General features: G+C 36.5%; 2 protein-coding genes and 1 long non-coding RNA gene across 3 annotated transcripts; 1 reads left to right on the top strand and 2 right to left on the bottom strand.

The window, feature by feature from the left end:
* Nucleotides 1-5,733: 5,733 nt before the first annotated feature.
* On the bottom strand, nt 5,734-13,541 carry LOC124633840 (histone-lysine N-trimethyltransferase SMYD5). Its single transcript, XM_047169200.1, has 7 exons — nt 13,369-13,541; nt 13,172-13,299; nt 12,503-12,739; nt 11,991-12,228; nt 10,733-10,910; nt 10,115-10,329; nt 5,734-8,771 (listed from the first exon to the last, which is right to left on the bottom strand). The coding sequence occupies exons 1-7, from the start codon at nt 13,405-13,407 to the stop codon at nt 8,652-8,654; spliced, it is 1,155 nt and encodes a 384-aa protein (XP_047025156.1). The 5' UTR covers nt 13,408-13,541; the 3' UTR covers nt 5,734-8,651.
* On the top strand, nt 8,957-9,835 carry LOC124633841. The gene is made up of 2 exons (XR_006984787.1): nt 8,957-9,365; nt 9,534-9,835. It is a non-coding gene; the product is annotated as an uncharacterized LOC124633841 (long non-coding RNA).
* A 1,159-nt stretch (nt 13,542-14,700) lies between the features above and the next one.
* On the bottom strand, nt 14,701-23,134 carry LOC124634003 (organic cation transporter protein-like). The gene is made up of 7 exons (XM_047169396.1): nt 22,727-23,134; nt 21,559-21,766; nt 19,132-19,232; nt 16,958-17,109; nt 16,254-16,880; nt 15,646-15,827; nt 14,701-15,037 (listed from the first exon to the last, which is right to left on the bottom strand). The coding sequence occupies exons 1-7, from the start codon at nt 22,900-22,902 to the stop codon at nt 14,831-14,833; spliced, it is 1,653 nt and encodes a 550-aa protein (XP_047025352.1). The 5' UTR covers nt 22,903-23,134; the 3' UTR covers nt 14,701-14,830.
* Nucleotides 23,135-25,104: the final 1,970 nt, after the last annotated feature.

Here is a 25,104-nt window from a genome sequence, read left to right as displayed (position 1 = left end):
TAGGAGTATTGCTAATTAGTCTACCTATTCATTGTATACTGATAAGCGTTGTTTTAATTTATTTATATTATGTTAAGAATTTCATCTAGTTTTACTTAATGATACTGATTTGTATGGGTTATTTAATTGCTTAGTTTGTAACGTCAACAATTTGTAAATGTTGAATTTGTTTATTTTATAACACCATTTACTTTTGTACCCATATTTGCAAAATAAATACCTTTATCTTTATCTTCAAAGATAAAATAAATAAGTTTTTAGAAGATAAACAATTAAGATTTCATGACATAGAAAGTTATAGTACGCTATAGTTCCTTTATGGAGTTTGTTTTTATAAAACAAAGAAGGAAGTTTTACTTCAACTTCCAATAATTTTACAAACCAAGTGTAACCAAAGAAGATTATCAAAGAAGGTCACAATCTCTAGAGGTATAATACTTTCCTACATCTACCGTTTGTGGCGCAAATGACATGTCCGAACACAGCAATACCAACAAGAACACTAACGCAAATTGGTATACCTAATCTCCATCGAATGTCTATTATCCGATGTAAACAAAAGCCGTAGACTAGGTTCAGGGATTCAATAGCTCCGACCAATCGATGCAGTGTTTGAAGAGCTCTTGTGTGAATACTGAATGGGCCTTTACATTGCGAAAATTGATTCAGTAATAATTGTATTACAAAAACAAGTGACTATCTCAATGGTATCTGATTGGTCTCTTGAGTTAGAGAGATAAATAACGGTGTAATATTTTAAAAAATTTACTTTCTACTTAAAAAAGGCATATTTTTTTAAACCTGTTTTTAAGATTTTTGAGAAATAATGAAGAGTAGCTGAGGGATTACGATAGTCCTCGTCATTGCGGGTCGCCATTTTTACGATCAGTTTAGCAAACAGCGATGAAGAACATTCTCTTAACCACCCAGCTAATCAAGACATAACACGGTTAAGCTTTTTCTTCAAAACTGGGGAAGAAATCTGGTAATAAAATGTTTCTAAAAATCTAATTAATTAAACAACGGCAACCCAGGATTCCAATTAGGCAGGTCAAAAGAGGACAACCCACAAAATTACCAACCAAGCACAAAATTACTAAACCGCATTATCACCAAATTTTTCATTACTCAAAGCAATTCCACGAAGGGACGCTCGAGTAACTCAATAACAGACGACAAAAGGCATTTGGGTATAAAATTCGCCAATTATACTCAACCCACTCGCGAAAACACCAATATTCCGAACGGATCACAATTAAATACCCTCCCGACCAATTCTTCAAAGTAAAGGGATGATTTTAATTTAAATCTAGCCCTCCTCTAAACCGCTCCATATCTGGCCATCGTTATTAGTAGGTACATTCTAGTGAAGCGATGTCCTCCCAACGACCGCTTTCAGAAACACATTAACGATTTGTCCTTTTTGCAGTACGTATAATCGCATTCAGTTCTGTGAGGGCAAAGGGACTGACGTAAATCAAAGAGTGGGGACCGTGCACAGTTGCCCTGGTTACAGGAATTTCGCTCGGCCGATTAGCAGCGGCTGTCCTGTTATAAATCGAATCAAACGGAACGCTGGTTTCGAAATTTAAAGGAACTAGTAAGCAGAAGGATATGTATTGTTAGTGAATCCCTTAATAGGGACGTGCGTAATAATTTGAGATGAAAGTAGGATACGCAACAATGAATTTTAATGCTTTATACCTGACTAAGTTTATAGTATTTTTAATGAGAATTTTGCCGGGCAACGCTCTGTGTTTGAAGACATTTTGAAGGTATCATTTAACCTATATTGATGTACACGCGTACCTATAATTGGTAGATTCATAAAACAAGCCTCAAACAGTTAAGACATAACAAATTTTTCTTTGTGCATTAGGCACCAGATCTTCGCGAATTCTTGAATAAACTTTACAGAATTAAGTAAGTACGGAAGATGAAAGTAATGAACACAATAACTCTTGAGAAAAAAATCCCCTAAACATATTCTGAGCACAAGGAAAACTCAAATTCTTTATACGTTGCCATATTCATGATAACAAAGGACGCATCACGTTCCACCCTCCGAGTGGAGTGCCGACACCTCTACACGCTAAACAACACCAGAGGTCAGAATTCGACAGACAAATAGAATTGGGAAAACAAACAATTCGCTCGGGAAACATTCTAAAGCACTTTAACGTTATTATCTCAAGACATCAAGTCACATTAAATTCTTTATTCATTTTATTTTTGCGGGGTCACGGGCTCACGGCCGGAATTCCTGCAATGTCTTTGATCTAAGTCAGACGAGAAAAAAAAACATGAACGAAAATGCACTTCAACTGTCTTCATAAAGGGGGGAAAATATAATTTATTCACGAGATAATTTTCTCCTCCCTTTTAAGGATAGACGTCGTTTGAAGTAGGGTGGGCACGAATGAATGTTTGCACTGAACCCGGCTTAGGCTGCACTATGCTCTCTCGGGAAGACTTTGTCTTGTATTCAACGCTATTTTTTTATGTATCGCCATTTTAATATTCAACATCGTAAAACAGTGGTGGTGTTCCGGCCTTTTCGCGTAATTGCGCTGGGTCAACGGTTCCCCTCCGATTTGTTGTATTTATTCGAACGATATTATCTGCCCATTCCAATGCAACGCTGCGTAAAATATTATTAAATTTCCTAAGCTAAAGAAAGAAAATTATTCGTTCATTTTGTTATTTCGATTTCACAAATACCTGCGCTATACAGTTAGGTATTCAACCTTAAAATATTCTTATCGTAATGCAACAAATATCAGTTAGATAATCTAAGGAAATATTCACATCAGAGATATTTAGAGAGAGCTTTCAACATTTAAAATGTGCGTATTTATCTTCTTACTGCACAAATATAAATGAGCGTCCAAATTAAATCCAATTACAAATCTATTGTAAACAAAGGATCATTCAGTCTGTTTCCAAAGCCACAACAAACGTCCTGTTTGCCTCTCAATAATAATTAACTGTAGCACTCACTCCATTGAAGTGACCTCATTGAGGACTCAAGATTATTAAAGACTGCCTCAACCATTTAATTAACCAAGATTTACGAATAAAATGTTTATTAATACCACTGTAATCATCATCAGCCTATCGCAGTCCACTGCTGGACATAGGCCTCTCCAAGTGCACGCCACTGAGATCGATTTTCGGCTTCTCGCATCCAGCTCCTGCCAGCCGTCTTGCGCAAGTCATCACTCCACCGTGCCTGAGGACGTCCTACACTACGTTTGCCGAGGCGTGGTCTCCACTCTAGAACTCGTTTACCCCAACGGTTATCGGTTCTTCGGCTAATATGGCCAGCCCACTGCCACTTCAGCTTGCTGATTCGGTAGGCTATGTCGATGACCTTGGTTCTCTGACGGATTACATCATTTCTGATGCGATCCCTCAGAGAAACGCCGAGCATAGCTCTTTCCATAGCCCGCTGAGCGACTTTAAACTTGTGGACCAGCCGTACCGTCAGTGTCCACGTTTCGGCTCCGTAAGTCATGACAGGTAGGACGCACTGATTGAAGACTTTTGTCTTTAGGCACTGTGGAATCGACGATGTTAGGACTCGACGTAGCTTCCCAAATGCAGCCCAACCCAACTGAATTCTCCTATTCACCTCGTCCTCAAAGTTGTTTCTACCTAACTGCAATGTCTGCCCGAGGTATACATATTTCCGAACAACTTCGAGAACGGCGCCGTGTATCGCAATCGGTTCCGGTAGAACATGTTCATTGAACATGACCTTGGTTTTGTCCAAGTTCATCCGTAGGCCGATGCGTAGAGAAGATTCAGCCAGGTCGTTCAGCATCTGTTGTAGGTCCTGCAGCGTTTCCGCCATGATGACGATATCGTCAGCAAATCTCAAGTGAGAGATGTGTTCGCCATTGATGTTGATGCCGCGTCCTTTCCAGTTCAGCGTCTTGAACATATCCTCCATTGCATTAGTGAACAGTTTCGGGGAAATAACATCCCCTTGTCTCACTCCTCGATGCAACGGTATGGGCCTTGTTTGCTGATTCTGTACTTGGACGGACATTGTAGCGGCTTCGTAGAGACATCTCATCACTTGGATGTATCGCCAATCTACTTGACAACGCTGCAGGGACTCCAGAACAGACCAGATTTCAACAGAGTCAAAGGCCTTCTCATAGTCCACAAATGCTAGACACAGGGGCTGATTATACTCTTCGGTCTTCTGTATAATCTGCCGCACTGTGTGGATGTGGTCTATGGTGCCGTATCCGCTCCGAAACCCAGCCTGCTCCGGTGGTTGGAATTCGTCGAGTCTTCGCGCAAGTCGGTTCGTGATCACTCTTGAGAACAGCTTATAGACGTGGCTTAGGAGGGAAATGGGCCGATAGTTCTTCAACTGGGTTTTGTCTCCCTTTTTGAAGAACAGGACGACAACACTCCTACTCCACGCCTCTGGAGTTCTCCCTTCAAACAGGACGGCATTAAAAAGCTTCTGGAGCTCCCCCAGTACGGGCTTACCTCCTGCTTTTAAAAGCTCTGTTGTAATGCCATCCTCGCCAGGGGCTTTTCCATTTTTGAGCTGTCTCAGAGCGATCTCGATTTCGCCACTGCTGACTTCTGGCAGGTCTTCGGTGAAATGGCGTGTTAATGTGGCTCTAGAATCCTCATTTCCGGGATCAGGTCGAGATGCATGCGATGCGTATAACCGGCCATAGAAATTTTCCACTTCCGAAAGGACTGCCGGCACCGAAGAAACGACTTCTCCACTTGTTGTGGTCAGCTTCGTCAAGTGGCTTCTTCCAAGAGATTGTACGAACACCTTTGACCCCCGATTCAGCTCAATTGCTCTTTCAATGGCAAGAGTATTGGAGCACCGGAGGTCGCGTCGTACGTGCTTGTTGATCTCTTGGTTTAGAGCCCGCTTAGCTGACGAAGTGACAGGCGGGTTTTCACGTCGTTTCTTCATAAGCCCTAATGTCTCTTCCGAAAGCTTTGATTTCTTGCCCTTACGCTGCATGTTACAGAATCTCGAACCTTCCTCCCTGAGGATCCGAACCACATATTCGTGGTTCTGGTTAACGTCTGTTGTGGTTTCCACGGCGGCAAATCGGTTCTCCAAATTTGACTGGAACGTTTCGGATCCTGTCATGGTTTGGAGCAGTGTTGGTCGGAGCCTGGCCTTCATCAGACGGAAACGTTCGGCCTTGAAGTTGATATTCAGAGAGCCTCGGACAAGTCGGTGATCGCTACCGGTATTAAACCTATTGATCACGGAGACGTCTCTGAATATGTGCTTCTTGTTCGTCATGATGAAGTCAATCTCATTTTTAGTCATAGTGTCGGGGCTTTGCCACGTCCACTTCCTTTGGGGCTGCTTTTATACCACTGTAATAATTTAGATAAACCATACTGTATAATTTAGAGGCATATATTTAGGCAAATTAAACTCCTAACATTGCGGGGTTTTGGTGGTAAATTGATATTGTAACCTCGCCTACGCTTATGTAGGTTTTGATATTAAAGTTATTGAGTGTGTTCTTATAGGTGTAATGTTAAGGTGGTACGTTTTGCTGGTTGCCGACTGCAACTTCCGACCGCACGTGCACGAGCAAAATTTCGTAAGTCGGTAAAACCGTTTCTTAAAAAAGATGATTTTCTAAGTATATATATATATATCTTTCTTATTTGAATTTTTCGTTAGTATATTAATATAAGGGTAAGGTTAGAATTATTAAAAACCTGTTCTATATTTATATAGTCAAATAGTTTATTTAGAAAACAAAAGCTGGATAACACTCTCCATATAAAAGCAACATTTATAGACATAATAATATTCCGTAATACACGAAAACAGTTTACTAGCGGTTTTAATATTTTTTCGTTTATATTGCTATATTTCAGCTGAAAAACCACTGCACATACCTAACAGTTTTACAAACAAACTTTAGTTACCTATCGACCTATGTATTGTAATTAGTTTAGGTATGAAATATGGAATTAAATCTTCTGAAAAACAGATGACAAGCGCTTTTAACTTGAATTTATTTTGTTTTCTTCCTGATTGAAAAAAGAACGTTCTCTATTCGAAATGCGATTTGTTTTTTTTTTCTATTTCTCCTTTAACTTTTTGATATGAACCCTATAGAGACAGTTAAGTTTTCAATAATAACAATTCAAAGTGCTTGCCATCTTAACTCAGCTTACCTAATACATAAATCTATATCAAAACAATCTACTCTAAATAATATCTTTTTGGCACAAAACAGTACCCTGATATTAAAACAACTATATTCTTAGACCAATATACGATAACACGTATGTAATTATATTATTGCAAAAATTGCTAAGAGTTAGAACGGTAGCTAAAAAGTGCAGCAAAAATCACTATCCAACTAGCTACACTTTAATAATAGCGTAAAAATTAAACAAAAAAAAATCTATTTTACAATATCTCTGTGGATCTTTGCTTAAATAAGTAGAAAACAAACTGTCAGACATCTACCATAGATTTTCAATGTATCTCTGTAGATAATAAATGAAATGCAACAACATATTTTAAACTCTAGCGATCTCTTATTCTAGAAAGATCTATTTTGAAAACAATCTACATAATTTATAAACTGCTAACATTTCCATACTCACTACCATTTGGTATTCGATACTACTATATATATAATAATAATATACGCCTAACAAAATTGTGCATCGTTGCTATAATTTGACACGAGAATACAATACATCGAAACTACGTCACAATATTAATTATTTACGTTTTAGGCCGTCACTTAGAAGCCACATTGCGTTTCATAATTCGATTGCTTATACCACGCCACGAATTTGGACCATTATTATACAGTACCGTCAGTGCAGCAATAAACAAAACAACAATTTGAATTTTACAATGCCTTGCATAGCATTTAAGATTTAATTTCACATATTCACAGATGATTTCACTAATTCACAGATTTAAGATTTTAATTTAATACTAACATTATACTAACACTAAAAATATGGAGAAATCCGAAATAAAATATTTGAATTTGAATAGCTCTACTAATCAAATAAAGTAGCTTCTCCGTGGATGATCAGTGGTGGCCTCGGACATTCGAGGTACATACATTTTGACTCTGTGAAGCCGCGAGAAACGTACTTCGGCCAAGGAAAGTTACTTACTTAGAGCTAAATTTATATGTTTAGGTTTACACTGTCGATATTGATTTGGCAGAGACTTCATACTTTATAATGCGAGATTTACGTATAAAAAAGATTGTTATCATTTCTACCATTAACCAGCTGCACTGACGGCATTCTTACATTCCAGCTACCTAGCTTATACAATCACTAGCCACACTTATTAATCAAATTGCCGAACATTTAATTTTAAACTATATGCTAACGACACAAAGATAAATATCAATTAACTGTCGTAAATAGACATCACAATAAACGCCATTGGCCTTACTACAAAAACTTTAAACACTGTTTTACACTTGTCTAAAAAAAATGTGGCTCCAAAATGAACCATATGTCAACGTCATAATTTGTCATTTTTTTACACAAGTCTTAAACTGACGTTAAAAAGTTTTTGTGGTAAGACGGCATACGTCTACAGATTGCTGTAGATATTTTTCATTTTACTAATTTCATAAGGTCCAATAAATACATAGTTTATTACACAATAATATAATATTATGACCTTTTAATAATTTTATACCTTTAGTATACTTCATTAGAGCCGTTAAGTAAGTATATTTAGTTTTTTTTTTGTTCGTACTGTATATAACAGGTAATTATCAAAATACCACTGAGATGGTATAAATTAAGTAAGTAAATTGTTAATTTAGACTTTTTACATTGAAAAGTATTTAAGTAAATTACAAAACAAGTCGAAAGTCGAAGTTAATATATAAAAAATATAAGTATAGTAAAGTGTACCTACTAAATTGTGCTAGAGCAAAATCTATTTGTCTAACTTCAATCTACAGATCACAAATTGGAAGTATTACTTAATTAGATCGTATATTTTACTATTAATAAGAATATTTTAGTAGTATCTAAACACTGAATAGAATTATGTACTTAATATGTAAAGTTTTTATTAACATCTTTCAAAAGATATAAAAAGATGATACGGGTATCTATTTGTGGTATAAATGTAGCTATTGAAGATAACGAAAATTCATATAAGACCAATTTTCTGAAATTGAAAAACCATCTTATCCTACTACTTCACAATGTATGCTTAAATTAATAAATAGCTGTCTTACTATATGTGTTATTTGGAAAAACAACACTATAACACAGTGCTTGCATCATAACCCCAGCAAGCAGGTTGGAATTTCAGCCATCTGTCTATATCTTTATGAATGTTGCAGAATCGCAAGAAAACCCAGCACGAAACACTCTAATAAACATCACTTTCTTCACAAATAGTCTGGCACTTTCTGTAGTACTTGAATCATAATCTGCGTAAGCAGAAAGCGAACAAATTGAAACATCACTCATTCATATATATCTTTACAATTGAAACAGTAATGTAAGAAAAAGCAGCACTTATGATAAAAAAAACACTAAACGACACTTTCTTCGCAAATAGTCTGGCACTTTCCATAGTGCTTGCATCATAACCCGAGCAAGCAGAAAGCGAGCAGGTTGGAACATCAGTCGTCCGCGTCAATATCTTCGTCACTCATGTCCTCCTCGCTGGTGCAGTCGGGCTCGGAAGATTCGGCCGTGCAGCGTTCGCACCAGCATACGAAGAGGTAGTTTTGGGCTAGTTCCTGGAAGAAAATCAGTATATTATTAGGTTTTTATGACCAATTTCTCCTGTTTCGGAAGGCACGTGAAATTTTTTTTTCGGAAGGTCCCAGCTGTCATTTGAACATTTTGGGCAGTATTTACAGGAAGTCAGACCCCAGAAAATTTTACAACCAGTTTTAACTAGGGGTTTGCTCAGATTGTAACGTTGTACTTTCCTAGCTCTAAGAATAGGTTAGAAATTAAAAAAAAATACAAATAATTACAATAGATTTATTCTAAAATTAATAAAACACCTAAAGTAAACTAAAATAAATGAAATAAAAAATTATAATATATTAAAATTAACATAATTCATATACGGAACCCAATATTAATTATTTACACAAAGGTCCTCGTAACTATTGCGCCTACGCATCTCTAAACGGGTGAACTGGTTTCGCCGCGCGCGACGGTGGTGCCTCGAGTGCATTCGGGGCCGAGACGCAGGAGACGACCAAATTGCATCAGACGTGACGGCTGTGTCACACGTTTTTTTACTTGACCTTCAGTATTGCGTACCTGTCTAATTTCTACTTATTTGTGCTAGACAAATTATAATCGGAAATCCCGCTGGGGTAAGTTTCCATGCATTGCTTATGTTCTATTGTAAGGTGTTCTTCTTGCTAAATTTCTATCTAAAGCAGCTGTTCTTTGTTCACTTTGTTTGCTGGGACACTGTGACCTTTGGACCCGGCAACGTGGCCCAAACTCTGCTAATGCTAGCCTTGTCTCTGCGCTTCCAGGATTTATTTCTACGTTGGATATTTCTACGTTGGATATTTCTACGTTCGATTTTCTACGTTCCTCTTTAAACCCTCGCTACGCAACGTTCTTCCTGGCGGCGAGTGAAAGACCAGACCTGATCCTGTCTGGAACTACCTGGGTCCTGCTGGAGACCTGGAAGTGCAACCTGGGAAGGAGCTGGGCCGTCGTCGGAGCTACACCACGGTTCAGGCCAGTGTTCCCAGTGTACCTTCTACCTCGAGATCTATTCGTGGTTAGGGCAACAGAAGTTGGCTTAAATAAAGTCTCAATTTCTACCAAATTGTGTACTTTATTTGGACCCCTACCTACCTACCTGTCGGCCAGCCTGACTTCCTGTCTACCAACGGCCGCAAGATTACTAGGTTGAAGAGATAAAATAGGTAGTCGCTCCATGTAAAACTGGCCAGCTTTGAGACAACAAGGATGCTTTTCCACCAAAGATGTGCTAGGCAGTTATGCTGCGAAGACTGGTACGCGAGTAGCATTTGCAGACGCTGGAGCAATTCTTTTTTTATTAAAATTCTTTACTGTTACTCTTATTAAAGAACGTTAAACTAACCTTCTGCCTCGAATGCCGCGACCTCTGCAGAGTGCATTCATCAAGGTAACTGATACAGATCTCATCGCCCGGCATGATAGGTTTTAACGCCTTCAGCTGCACTCTGTGGTTGCCGTAAGGGAACGTCGACTCCGCGTTGGGAGCGCAACTGTGGTTGCAAGAACTTTGCAACTGGAATAGGCCTGAGCCTTCCGTGTTCAGGAATGAACCTGATTCTGAAATTTAAAAGCGATTTTATTGAAAAATTTCGAAAAGCAGTTGACTTTGTGAAAAGGCTTGTCGACGCATTGCCACACAACGTGACGATGCGGCCAGTCTTCTAGGCATATTTCTGGAGGACAGTGATGCGGAGGAATACATTGACGCCTAATCATTAGTTTTTTAGAAGATAAGTAGTTTAAGGTTGTAAATATAATGTAAAAGCAGTAGGATTTTCTTAATCTATATGATCTTATTTCGTCAGTTATAAGGATAGAACTAATCCCTTCAAATTGACAACAAAAATACCAAAAGTAAATGGACATAAGTGTCTGTCTACTGCTTGATTTCATTCATAATCCTAATCAAAACAAAGCCAACTCATAAATGATAGACATTAAATAACATAACACTACATACCTTCTTCAACATACTGATAAAGCTTATCAATGAACAGGTCCAGCTGTTGCCTCTCATCGTCAGACATGGTGAGTTCCAGCACGGAGTTCACCCACATAGCCAGCGGACTGGTTCCAATGCCTTGTCCATTTGTACCAACTAACGCCATAAGAGTGCAAAAACCTTCCGGTGTTAGAAACTGAAAATAAATTGTGTATTGTAATTTTAGTTGATTAAATAAAAGAAAAACAGGTTTGACCTAGTTTGTGGCTTTGTTCTGTGTATTTTTTACATTTGTGTGCATAACTAATCTTTTTTGGTCATGGTTCAATAGTGTAAAGTACGACGACAAAATTGTGTTCACACTGATTACCGTGAATAGTTCAAATATTGAAATGAACAAATTATATTTGCCCTGGCTTTGCAAAACTAGTTCGTAATTACGGCATTTAAAACGTTATTACAGCATTTCAAATAATGGTCTATTTATAGACAGGCATGTGACAGGATAATATTGTATTTAAAAATACTGTGCACACAGCTAGATATGAGTGTTTGCCTTTGTAAGCTAAGCAAATATTTATTTAAATAAAACTTTATTCCATAATTTTCCAACAAAAAATTGTCCTTGTGATCATAGCTGTAGAAAACCTTCCTAAACAAAACGCATTGTGTGAGTTGATAGCTTTTACAGTAGAATCCATTTATTGATTCCGCTCCACTTATATTGACCAACCGTTTATTGTGACGTAATTACACTTGAAGTTTGGTTTTCAAATATAAAATTCTCTAAAAGAGTCGGATATAATGACTTCACTTTGTGACGCATTTTCGTCCATCCTACTTTGAACAAAATTCGGGAGAGTCCTGCAATAACTTGTTTTAATTCAGAGAAAAGTGTACAAACATGTGTGTACTTATTGCATATTATTTCTATTTTATCTCTCTTATGTTTTTGTCTAGTTAAATAAATATGTACATACTGACAAAATGAGGAGATGTTTTTTATTTTCTATGAAATGCTTTGTATGACGTTTTGTAAAGTCCCTTCGATATCATTATAAATGGATTCAACTGTACTGTGCACACAAACAGATATGAGTGTTTGCCATTCTTAAGTAAGCAAATATTTATTTAAATAAAACTTTAAATTTTCCAACTAAAAATTGTCCTTGTGATCATACATAGCTGTAGAAAACCTTCCTATACAAAAAGCGTTGTCTGGGTTGATAGCTTTTACAATAAAAAAACCACAACTTTTACAATGATTATACCTCACCTCTTGCACTTCATCACCGTTAACAACATGAGAGGTCATTTCCCGCAAAGTATTCATCTGATGCGTAAACTGTTCACCCAATAACTTGTGTACAAGCTCTGCGTCCTCATTCTCTGTGCGGTGACAGAATTGTTTCACTTTGGCAACGGCTGCGGCTGGGTCTGAACTCTGTTGGATGTATGCTAGTATTCTTATGAGTAGCATTATACTTGTTGTTTCTGGGGGGTAGTGCATTTGTCTGGAAAAATAATTGCATATGTAAGAGTGGTAAGAAAATAAATAGTGTGGATTGTGTGGGTGAAAATGGATTGGTTGTTATTACAAATAATTTATATTTAGCAGATAGGTAGTTGAATGAAGTGTTAGATACTTGTATCCATTTTTTCTCCTATAGTGTGATCAAAATAGAGAAGAAAAAGTACTCATGTTTTTCATTACACAGAGATAACACATTTTAACATGCTTTTGCTTTAGTTTATCACATGTATTATAACATAAAGATTGGAACTTACTTCCAAGTCTCCAAAAGCACAACAACTGGATGCTGAGCATCACTGGAGTCATGACACAGTAACCTGTGGTACGTAACATAGGCCCTTTGCCGGCACTCTTCTGAACAGTAGAGGGCGCCACATTGATCGCAATTAGTTATACTCTCAATGTTTATCTCAAATGTATTGGAATGTGGGAGAATAATGTCTGGTTTGCATGATAGACGCCTTACATTCTGCTCTGGAGTTTCAAGTGGCCTGGAATAGAGTAATTTTTTTAGGTGAATTGATGATGCAATCGGATGATACGTTAAACTGTAGGTCCTGTCTGTCATTGAACATCCTTGACAGTCTTAACGGGTGTAGTCAGTAGTGAATTCAACATGAACACAACTATCACATTATTATGAAATAGGTACTTAAATGCCAGTTTTGGCTGAAACAATGAATTAAACTAATTTAATTTATGGACTAGCAGTACAAACCGACTTTAATGTAAAGAATATTAATATTGGTTGTTAAGTTCTTTGCAATGATTATTTATCATAAAAATACGAAAGTTTAATGTACTGTAGCCTCAAAAAATATTTCAGTTTCCAGTCATAGCGACGTAAAGTGTTACTGGTTGAATAGTCAGTTAGTCAGATCAATCTGAATGTAAAATAAAAAGTAGTGAGAACAAAAACATACCTCATGCAATAGTCGCAGGCTAAATATCTGTAGGCCGCATTCCAAGCAAACTGGCACGAAACTAAAGGGTCCTCTTCCAAAATCACGTCACCCTGGTCATATTTCTTAGTAGCATACAACCCTTTGCCCTGAAAATAAAATGTTTCATTAAAAAAAACACTTTCAATTTACGAGATGTATCGACAAACAATCCTTACCTTTTTGCTGTTCGATGTTCGAATTTCAAATCCTTCCATCTTTACAATATAACGCTACTTTTATTACACTTTATTGGTTGATATTTCAGTGATAAATTACAGAAATTGCATAAAATCACAATTCAAAAACAGCGCAAGTTTTTAGGTTATGTAGCTGTCACACTTCAATCAAATACTTCATTTCCGTTCCTGTATTGCAATATTGAAATTTTTTTGCGTTGCGTTCAAAATTAGAAGTCGAAAACACATTTCGAAGTTCGGTTTTGGACGATCAAATCTTTACCTAGATTTGATGGTTTTTATGTCATTATACTCATCATATATCAGGGGCCCGATTCTCCTTATTTTACTTAAGCAACATACTATTCACGTTCGACTGCGATCCAATCCCGAATCGATTACGATTGAAACGTATGTGGCATTCCGCTATTTTTTCTTTGATATAAAAGTTTTTATCCTTTCCTGTCATTCAATAATGAATCATTTTGTCTGCAAATGATTAACTATTGCAATATGATTGTAGAGCAAACTATCGTATAGACCAAAATCACCAAAATAGCAGACCAATCGCAAACCAATCGAATGTCGTTGGAATACGATTGGTCTTATATTAGTAGCAGAATGCCCGATATGGTTAAAACTGCTATTGCAATCATATTGCGATTCGATTTCTATTCGATTTTGACATTAACTTAGGAGAATCGAGCCCCAGCTTCTGCTCCAATAATTAGGCAATCCGCTTCTATCTACTGCCCATCACGATTCGGCATTATTATTGAATCGTAATAAAGTTCGAAATATCTCTAACTGTTTGTGTACAACTTAGTTGCGGATCTACCGGAATGGGCACTGTAGTTTGTAGCCCACCCTAATTTACTTGTGACGTCACACTTATTTTTCCTTTTTAAGTAGGTACCTCCATATGTACTCCGTAGTCCCTTATGAAGTCCCCCTATGTACACCCTTATGTTCCTACTCCCCCAAAAAGTATATAACTCTCTCATATAAGTACTTTTTTTTGTAATCCCTTATAAACTTGCAGGTAATCAATTCGTGCAGTTTTACGATTTTTCACATCATCGTATTTTTTGTAGGTACCATAATCTAGTCATGTTCTTTCTATACTAATATTATAAAGAGGAAAACTTTGTTTGGTTGTAATGGATAAACTCAAAAACTACTGGACCGATTTTAAATATTCTTTCACCATTAGAAAGCTATATTATCTGCGAGTAACATAGGCTATATTTTATTCCGGTGCGGGCAGTAGCTCCCACGGGACGCGGGTGAAACCGCGGGAAAACGGCTAGTTGGTAAATAAAACTCATTAAATTGGTATTCAACATTAAACTTTATTTATCGATCTCTATAAATAGATTTTAATACTAGATCACATTGAAGTTGTAGTAACATTAAAAATCAGCCAATACTGGTAACGTAAGTAATAATTTTACATTTATTTTTATAATTTCGTGGACACCGTCGTTGGGTTTGTGGGCGTTTCAACGCACTGTTCTTCTTTAAATTGCGACGCTTTGTATGCATCAATTTGAGCGATAGTGTCGAACATGGGTAATGATTTGGTTTCAGGAGTAAATGTTAGCAGCAGAGCCGATATTATTGCAGTTGCTGAGAACAGGATTGATGGCAACGCTGCTATTTCACTTATCTGTCAACAAACAACAATATTTAGAATTGTTTTCCCTTCTTTTCGCATATTTAAATAATAGTTTATCCTTATTTTCTTTTCTATGAGTCACTATCTCACAAGAATGTCGATTTGAATATTAATTCGTTTTAAAATCAATAGATCCACACACCCATTTATTGAATCGTCTACGATCACATGATAATATTATCATATTCAAACGTACCAGTTTTGCGTACAAACTAAGAGCTGAGAATTCCCAGTACCTTTACATAATAATAAGTTAGGAATGTGCAAAACCGGTCTTTATTATATTTTTTTATATTTTTTACTAATTAAACTGCTGTTCCTAATAGCTCGTTAGAAAAATATCCTAAACAGGCACTTAGACATAAAAAATAAGGCAAAAAAATGGAATGGTTAAGGCGTCTATGCACTGTGCATTGCATCGTGGCCTTCTGCTTTGCATGACCTTTAGTACCGGTCCGATTTCCGTAGTTTTTGAGTAGTTCATTAGTTGTATCAGCTTAATTGTAGCATAGATGGATCTAGAGCGGATTTTGGTTTCTACAAGGACGGCAAAACTTGGAATACATGAAAAAAAAAACAGTTCGAGTAATTCGTCTTACCAGCAATGGCGTTAACGGCGCCAACATGCTTCCGATCCTGGCAGTTGTGTTGCCCCAACCAAGCAACGTTCCTCTGACGCTTGTGGGGAACAACTCCAAACTGTATGTGTATATTCCAGTGAAACAGATGACTACACCGAGTTTTCCAACCAAGAATAGAACCACTTTTAGCCAGGATAGAGCTGAAAAATAATTCAAAGCGTTTAGCCATCATCATTATCATCATCATCTCAGCCATAGGACGTCCACTGCTGAACATAAGCCTCCCCCTTAGATCTCCACAGATACCTGTTGGAGGCGACCTGCATCCAGCGTCTTCCAGCGACCGTTATAAGCCATGATGTAACTGTATATCTTCCTTAATCTATATGAACATAGTAAAAGATCGACATTGTCATCGGTCAGTTACCTGACCGCTTAGGAAGGTATGGGACTAGCTATTTACGAACTAGGTAGGTATCTATTTATTGATGTGGCCTAAAAAAACACTTTCAATAAGAAAAAGCTGCGTTTCTACATTTATTATGAGATGGGATAAATAAACCATATGACATTCCGAGATTTCTACTTTCTATCAGATGTTACAATGGTCACTATTCGATACTCACATTCCGGGCAGTAGTTCTGAGCTATGAGAAAAGTGGCAGACAAGAAATATCCGCATTGCAATGTTATTCTCCTTCCATATTTGTTAAATGTGTAGTAGGCAATCACTTCTCCAGGGAATGAGGTAAATGCAGCAAGGATAAAGTTGGTATATTTATTCCCTGGTAGCAGCACGCAGTGGACCAATGATCCATAATAAAGGAAGCTAGACGTGAAGAAACAGAATGACGTCACAGACAGCCGAGTCATTATCTCCTTCGATCCTATAATGACTTTCATGTTCTCCCTTTCTTTCTGTTCTACCACATCGAACATAACTCGTAATTGATCGTCATTTGCATCTTCTATTTCTTTCTCACCGATGTCTAATTTATTCATTTTTGCTATGGCATTCAAAGTCTTCTTTGCTCCGTCCATTTTCCCTCGAAGCAATTGCCATCTCGTACTCTCTTTCAGCACAAATATGTATAGAATGAATAGCACCATGGGAGCGTAGACCACTAATATCAACCATTTCCAGTATTGAAAGCTCATGGCTAAGAAAGCGAATATTATTTCTCCGACGTACACTGCATATGAGAAGATGATGCCTGTCAACACTCGCTTTGAACTTCCTCCTACTTCTATCACTGAAAATAAGGTTAATCATTAGTAACGTTGACAAGATTCTTCGTAAAAGTGTTTACTTATAGGAAAAAACACTAACTCAAAACTACTCCAACAGTGTAAAGACCAGATCCCATGACTGACTCAAGAAACTCTATAGCCAGGTACGGGTAGTAGCTTGTGACGAATATCTTGAATACCCCAATACATGCACCGACAGCACATACAATCACTGTGGGCTTTCTTCCAATTCTGAAACATAAAACAATGTAGGTATGTTAACTTTTCACCTGTAACTAAGCCCAATGTTCAGTGGGTGTGCAATTAGGTGCATAAAAACTAAGTCCTAAATCCTCATGCTTTCTTTTGAATCATCACTTTCTTTCGCTGTGTAATAAAAACAGCAAGTTTAGAAGACGGCTTTGCAATTTACGTCTCTTGTTCGTCTAAAAACTTGCTCATGAGTCATTTGTTTGTTTCGTTACAGTGTTTGTTTAATTAATACAAGATTTCCCATGCCATACTGGGCACCCATGATGCTGCCCCCTAATGTAAAAGTTTAAAACTGGTTGTTGGCATATTGATAAGATGAAGGTCGACAAGTGTGGTCCAATACCTACTGTTAAAACAACATCGACATGTTTTTCTAGGAAGACTAGTTTTAAGCAAAAAATGTAGTTGAGTCGGTTGTAGCGAGACATACCTATTGTCTATAATTATCCAGCCACAAAAAATTAGAAGAGCCTAAATCACTTATTAATAATTAAGAGAAAACCTAATAATAATAAGGTAGGTACCTAGGTTAGGTTATTGCCCATTTATTTTGTTTTCTGATGGCTGTTGTCTTTACATAACTACTGTACACTTAGCCTTGTGAGCACTTAGCCATACAAACCACTAGCCTCTGAGCATAGGTCCATGAAAGGGGTATCCAGGAGGTTAAGACACCCCTTTATATTACTTAAAGTTACATTAAACCTATAGCTCTCAATCAAATAAGTCCAAATTCCTGGCTACGCTTCGATTAGGTAATGGAAAATTCTCATATTTTTAATTAAAAAATTAAAACGCGCGGACGGAGGAACGAACAAAATTATCATGGATCTAACCCATTATGATACAGCGAATCAAATGCATCAAAGGAACCGCGCCACTAAAACAATTGGGCATCAAGGGCAGAATTCAAACTTGGCAAATTAGGTCTGTGCGTGTTTGAGTTCATGTGACTTTTGTGGAAAAACATTGCGAAATAGTTAGTAGGCTGTGAACCATTGATAGACAATAGGCCTATTGCTATACATTTGTATATTTCCTATTATATAGTTACTACGTGTATATTTCCCGGACCTCCTTAATGTAATTTTTATTTCGGAATAATTATCCAAACCACAAAAAATATAAAATCTTTCGCTAAATGGCAATTCGTCAATAAATTAGCCCGAGTGTGGAATTAAATAATAATTCTAGAAATTCTCCCAGAACATTCATGTTATGTAGGTACCTATTGGAATTATTTAAACAGGTATTATTATTATAAGCAGTAGGCAGGTATTAGGTACCTATTTTCAGATACAATTTTTAGGAAACAGGGGCCCGATTCTCCTAAGTTAATAATGTCAAAATCGAGTAGAAATCGAATCGCAATAGCAGTTTTAACCATATCGGGCATTCTGCTACTAATAAAAGACCAATCGCATTCGATTGACATTTGATTGGTGTGCGATTGGTCTGCTATTTTGGTGATTTTGGTCCATACGGTAGTTTGCTGTAGTACCTAATCATTTTGCAATCGTAAATCATTTGCAGACAAAATGATTCATTATTGAATGACAGAATAGGATAAAAACGTTTATTTCAAAGAAAAAATAGCGGAATGCCACATATGCCCTTCAATCGTAATCGAATCGGGATCGGATCTCAGTCGAAACGAGTCGAACGTGAATCGTATGACGCTTAAGTAAAATTAGGAGAATCGCGGCCCAGGTGGTTGCAAGTTCTTAAAAGATAATTCAAACTTTAAAACCGGTACAGCAGTGGTCATTTCTTTAACAATACCAGTATTTCACGTGACTTGTGTCAGAATGTGTTTTTAGAAATACTAGATGGAATAAGAGTTTTTTTCGCCTGGAGAGAAGCACGTGATGTAAAACCCCGCCCAATACCTACTATGCTGACTGAGAAAGTGGAGAAATTAATGGATCATAATTTTCAAGTGTGATCTTCGAAAAGGGGAAAATAGGGTAAAAATGGTCGTAGTTATGGGCGTTTTCTTACTTGTCGGCTATCCATCCTGTGAACATCATTGAAAATATCATCCCCGCATTGTGAATACCGCCCACTAAATTAATTTTCCACGGCTGGCACGCCAAATTGAGCTGGAACAAAAACAAGAAGTTGACAAAACATAGGTATGCAATATCAACACCTATGGGTACATTTAGATACCAAGTGCTAATTCAGTTACCTTCTGTAATGTAATCAATATAAATAATAATGACGTAATAAATGTAGGATTTCCGTGAAAACCTAAAGGAAGATCCGGCTAACATAGGCATTGGTTATTTAGACCCCAGATGAAAATTATAAATGAACCCCTTGATAATGTTTATCGTTTTTGCAATAATTTACTTTGCTATGGTATGCAAATAATAGAATCCACGGAGATAGTGCGTCTTGTCCCTTACAGATAAAAAAAAACTTTAAGTCTAGGTGTTTGAACTAGATAATATTATGTTTTCCATCAAGGCATATGTTGACAAGGCGCGTGGTGAATCCCCGATGAGAAGCTATTTTAGAATATAATTAGATAATTAAACAAAAGTTTTAATTTTATTTGCATGGTATTATTTGATAGTCTATATCAATATCATAATGATTATTATTGCAGTTCTAAAAATATGAACTTAAGGTTATGCAATGATTGCGTTAAACCTCGACAAACAAGGCTTTTTATAGCCGCTGTTCTTATACGTTTAATTAATTTATGACTTTACATAATGAGTCTAATAAAGTACCTACGTAGAAAAGTAGATACTGTTTATCTAAAAATGCAAAGAGCTTCTTGCGAATTACTTGGTAATAAATGAGACTTACAATCCGCTATTTAAATAAGGTGAGTAACCTAGTAATGTAGGTTCACCTTTCTCTATCGCTAACGTGCAAGAAAATCTATAAGTAGATGCAAAGATAAAAAAAATCTTTCTAGGAAGAAACCCAGGCCGAAACACGTGCATCGTTCACGTGACATTGGACCACTTTCACATCGTAGAGTACTTATAGATAAGTACCTACATGGAATTTTTCTAATACCTACTTTTAGATGATCACTATGAAGTAGGTACGAAATAGGATTGCAAATTTTTTAGGGTGTAGGTACCTACCTACCGGGCATTTCTTCTAGAAGAAAATTCTATGAATGACATGTGCTATAAAAAATGCAAAAGCTTTATGTTTGGACTATAAAAATCAATATAAGTAATTTATCATGAATGTTTACACACGTTTTGAAAGCTTTGAATGGCGCCGTTAGGCGCCTCTACAGTGTGAATTAATTGATCGCCACTCGTGTTGTTACTGACGTAGCTTTTCGTAAACATTATCTAAAGCACGGGCGTAGCCAGGGGGAGGGTTTTGGGGGTTCAAACCCCCCCCGAAAAGTTAAGATAAAATTTAACTATATTAATTAATTACACTCAAAAGTATGTGGTTTGGATTGGATTCTCTACGGGCGCACCGCGCCGAGCCGCTCGTCGTCGTGTCACATTCGGTAATCTTCGTGTAGTTTCATGCCGCGTCGTGCCGTTTCGTATCCCACGCGCACCGCGCGCATGTCGCGTTCATTACCGAGACCGAGCGAGAGTATTTAAGCAGATTGCAATTTGAAATTGAAGAGGCATTTTGTATGTATTCAGAAGTGCTGCCTGAAAAGAGTACATCTGTCGTCAAAGCAGAACTTGAAGTGTGGAAAGCAGCTATGACTCTCACCTCCCCTACTCCAAAATCAGCTTTGGAATGCTTAGATAAGTGCGACCAAAAACTCTATCCAAATATTTACACATGTTGCAAATACTGGCTACGTTACCTGTTTCCACTGCTACCCCAGAAAGGTCTTTTTCAAGTCTAAGAAGGCTTAAAAACTACTTGCGGAACACAACGGGTGAAAACAGACTGAATGGCTTGGCTCTCATGAACATTCACTATGGGATAGATATTGATGCGAATGAAGTAGTGGATATATTTAAAAAGAAGAACAGAAGATTAATTCTATAACGTGTACCTAGGTATAACTGAACGTAATTTTTTTATTTAGCCTATATTGTCCCCCTGCTTGAAAAAGGTCTTCGACGATTCCTTCCATTCCAGAAGTTTTCTCTGAATCTGTTTATTACATATTAAATATTGTTCTTATGAATAAACGGCTATTTTATGTATTTTTATTCGTTTTATTTTCTTGAACCCCCCCCCGATTCTAAAACCTGGCTACGCCCGTGATCTAAAGGATTTAATTTTGCGATCTATATTTACTAAATGATAATTAAATGTGGACCTTTGGGTATATGCATTTAGATGACATGAAATGGGAATATGAAAATGGGAAATAAGATATTTTTTCAATATAAATCCGTAGTAAACCTCATATGAGAGCTTTTTTCTACGAGCTTTGTTGATTTTAAACTTTTTTTATTAGAAAATTATACATACCTCAGCAACAATAGAATTGTTATTTTCGTAGACCCAATGTTGGCACTGCTCTATGACTCCGCTAAACGAAGCATTGGTGCAAGTTTGGTTTGACATTAAATGTTCATCATTCAGTATTGGTTTGTAGCACTTGGTGTCAACGTCTTCAGGCCACCAGGAAGGTGTCTTCATGTCCCGATTCTGACTTTCACACTCTGGCATACGACATCTGTGCAGATCGTGAAAGCATTAAAATTAATTTATCGCAAGTAGTTAGTAATGAAGACGAAATTGAGGCTATTTATTGTGACAATGAGCTCAATTGATGCACACAGAGACACATTCATCTCTAATGGACTTGGCAGTAAACTCAAGAGCAATGACTTCAAGTACCTAGTTGCAAAAACCCATTACCTACATTTTTATTCAAATAAAACATTGAAAAATGTTTAATTGTATAAACACTAATTAAATTGTTATAAATATTATTATTTTTACACACTTTTGAATTTTTCAAAATATTTATTTAAGTATAAAAAAAAAAACATTTTTAAATATAAAATAGAGTCCCACTGGCATTGGGAAAATTATTCAAGCTGACGACGGCGCGGGCGGTCAGGGTTAAATAGAGAGAAGACTCCTGGGGCATCCGTATTTACCTATTATATCATACTTAGCAGTCGTGATTTATTTAATAACATATAGGATAGACATAATGTCCTGACATTCCATTTCTAGAAATCACTGATTAGACTTTAAAAATAAACATTGATCCGCAAATCCCTATTCTACTCTTTTTTCGAACCTACAAAAGATGTCGAGTTTCGAGCTTCGATAACTCGTAGTCATTGCTCCCGGTTAAACAACACAATTAACTGGAACATTAATCATAATTAGAATAGTTCTTCTGTTTTTTGTAGATCTAAGATGAAACGTTTCGTAACAAGTAATCTCCTACTAAACTTATAGTAAGTAATTAAAATATTTATAGGGTTAAGGAATCGTGTGAATGAATTGTATAAGGATTAAGTTCTAGTTATTAAATAGATATTATTTGATATTTATACACACATATGAAAAATGGTGTAAATAATAGAAATAAGCGTGCTAGATTTAAATTTTTTAAAATTCGGTGGCTTTATTTTTAAAATATGATTTAACACCTAATAATCATTTTTAAAAATCTTACCTGTAATTAATATTTTCAGCAACAAAAACATAATTTACGTGTGTCATAGAAATCATAAAAAGAGTTAAACAAATCAACAAAAATTGTATCGTTTGAAATTTTCCAAATTTTTCGAATTTCACGAAAAGATCACTTTTTTCTTTTTCACTGATCCCATCAACGTTTGTCGCGGTCATATCTGAATTTAATTAAAAAAATATAGGTATTATTAAAAAAAGTCTCCGAAGTCTGGGACCGATACTCCGATATGAAACGCGGAGATCGTACTAATACGAAATCGTTGAAACAAATACAACTGCTCACTATACAGTTATGCTTAAATAAATATTTATGAAGAAGGCTCCGTCATTAGGACGAATTAAAAACGAAACCGGTCAAGTGCGAATTTTGTCTAGCGCAGACGTAATTCAGTAGGAATAAATGTTTGCGCGTATGACGAATCGTGGTCGTGCAGATGCCGCGACGACTATGTCTAATTGTTTTGTTGTTTGCGGGTCTTTTATCCCGTAGTATTGTCATGTCACTGTGGGGTATCTGAGTGAGGGAGGGAGGGGTGAAAATTACCCCCCAGCCGCTTACGTCTCCAAATCAAGGACATGGCGATTGGCGCTCTCATGTCCTGAGTCTAACGATAGGACAACCGCCTGCAGACAGTACCTACGTAAATATTTTTTTCTTTTTATAGAACAGACCTAAGTTCTTTAGGTACTTGGTGATTGGTTAACTAATAACTAACCTACAGTTAACTACTCTTTCCATTATGAAAATTGCTAAACCTAAGAACTTGTTCTAGAGTTTATTGACCACATTTAGAAAATAGATAGGTACCACCTTTATTCTTTCCTATCGGTTGTTTATACAATGTTACTACTTATTACGTAAATTGTCGAAATGGAGATAGTTCGGGTAATTTTAACTTTTGCGATAGAAAATCCGTTTAATTTTCATTCGGTATTTTTACACTTTTTCCTCGGTTAGTAGATAACAAGTTTTTGGTTTTTACTAAATACCGGTAGGAAACTAAATAGAATTTTTCAAAACAAGTTTAGCACTTTATTTAGTTAAATGGATCTTCTATAGGTAGATAGATACTGCATTTAAAACTACAAGGACAAAATCAAGATTCCTCTCTATTTCTGGACCTAATTTTAAATAGTGACGAATCCTTATCGCCATTAAACCAACTCACAATACCAAGTAGTTTTTGCATAGCTCTGCATTTAAAATGTCACCGTTGTATAGAATAAGTTATTCCGAGAACTGCGCAGGAGTGCCATGCTAAAATCACGTCCAGAAGCAGTCGATCCATGCATAAATTAATAGAAAATAGTAAATCGAATAAATAGTTCAGTAACCCCAATAAAACCTCATATAATATTACGTAATTTTAGACTACATGGTGGCCTCTGAATTTATAATTAACTTGATTTAACAAATTAAATAAATAACCGGCCAGATTTTTATTTACAACAGACATTTTTCTATTATAAGGTAACCAAAATCTGCAGAACAAGAAATATGAAACGGTACGTGTAGAGACAATAGTTTAGCTAGACTTAAAGTTCCTTAATTTCTTATAGGAGAGAACGCTTACAGACTAGGAGTAAAGAATGGGGGAGGGTGGTAGCAGACTTTAATCTATCCACATCTCCCAACACTCATACCCACGTCCTCGTTCTGAGATTGTACCGTGCCCATACATTTTAGCACTTTCCCCCCAAGTGAGGAATTTGGCATTTATCCAGACACATTTTTTATTTGGGCATAAAAGATGGCTCATCCGATAATATCTACTAAATTCGCTACTGAGAATGTCCGTCAATTAACATTATTAAACGTTTTTGTCAATATTGATCATGGGCTAGGCGACAATAAGTTGGCTCTAACGAACTACAAACATACTTTTTTATTTCTTTCAACAGGAAAAACTTTCCAGTCGAGGACTTCAAAGTACAATATTGTTATGTATAAACCTTGTCGTGTTTATTCAGTAGATATGCATAAAGTTTGTTAGAATGTATGTGCAAATGAGTCTATTTACTGAAAACAAATCATGTTGTGCTTATTGTGTAATGGTGCAATTACATCATACAAATTCGCTTGTTAAATAAAGGCATACCACCAATGAAAGTCCTACCTACGTCTGTTGAGTACAAAGTTTTGTTGTTTTTTTAGCGTTTATAAAGATTTTTTGCTGAACCCGTAGTCTAATTCGTAACTTCTATTATCAGACCATTATTTACATACCTACTTTCACTTAAAACCTGAAACTGAAACTATATTCAGCATCCTTTGTTTGTACATAGTATGTCCGCTATTGTCTAGTGAAGATGGGACAGAGAAAATAATACAAGTAATACAAAATAGATTTTTTTCCT

Source organism: Helicoverpa zea, chromosome 10, assembly GCF_022581195.2.
Source record: "Helicoverpa zea isolate HzStark_Cry1AcR chromosome 10, ilHelZeax1.1, whole genome shotgun sequence".
NCBI classification, from domain to species: domain Eukaryota; kingdom Metazoa; phylum Arthropoda; class Insecta; order Lepidoptera; family Noctuidae; genus Helicoverpa; species Helicoverpa zea.
The sequence above is the reverse complement of the archived record's forward strand: the minus strand, read 5'-3'. Positions and strand labels throughout refer to the sequence as shown.

What these genes read in the sequence shown, in the direction of transcription:
- LOC124634003 (XM_047169396.1), bottom strand. Translation starts at nt 22,902, where the DNA reads ATGACCGCGACAAACGTTGATGGGATCAGTGAAAAAGAAAAAAGTGAT. An exon ending in GCTGAAAATATTAATTACAG is followed by an intron (nt 21,767 to 22,726) that starts GTAAGATTTTTA and finishes CGATCTGCACAG; the next exon opens with ATGTCGTATGCCAGAGTGTG. An exon ending in ACAGGATGGATAGCCGACAA is followed by an intron (nt 17,110 to 19,131) that starts GTAAGAAAACGC and finishes TTTATGTTTCAG; the next exon opens with AATTGGAAGAAAGCCCACAG.
- LOC124633840 (XM_047169200.1), bottom strand. Translation starts at nt 13,407, where the DNA reads ATGGAAGGATTTGAAATTCGAACATCGAACAGCAAAAAG. An exon ending in GAACATCGAACAGCAAAAAG is followed by an intron (nt 13,300 to 13,368) that starts GTAAGGATTGTT and finishes TTTTATTTTCAG; the next exon opens with GGCAAAGGGTTGTATGCTAC. An exon ending in GTGCTTTTGGAGACTTGGAA is followed by an intron (nt 12,229 to 12,502) that starts GTAAGTTCCAAT and finishes TTATTTTTCCAG; the next exon opens with ACAAATGCACTACCCCCCAG.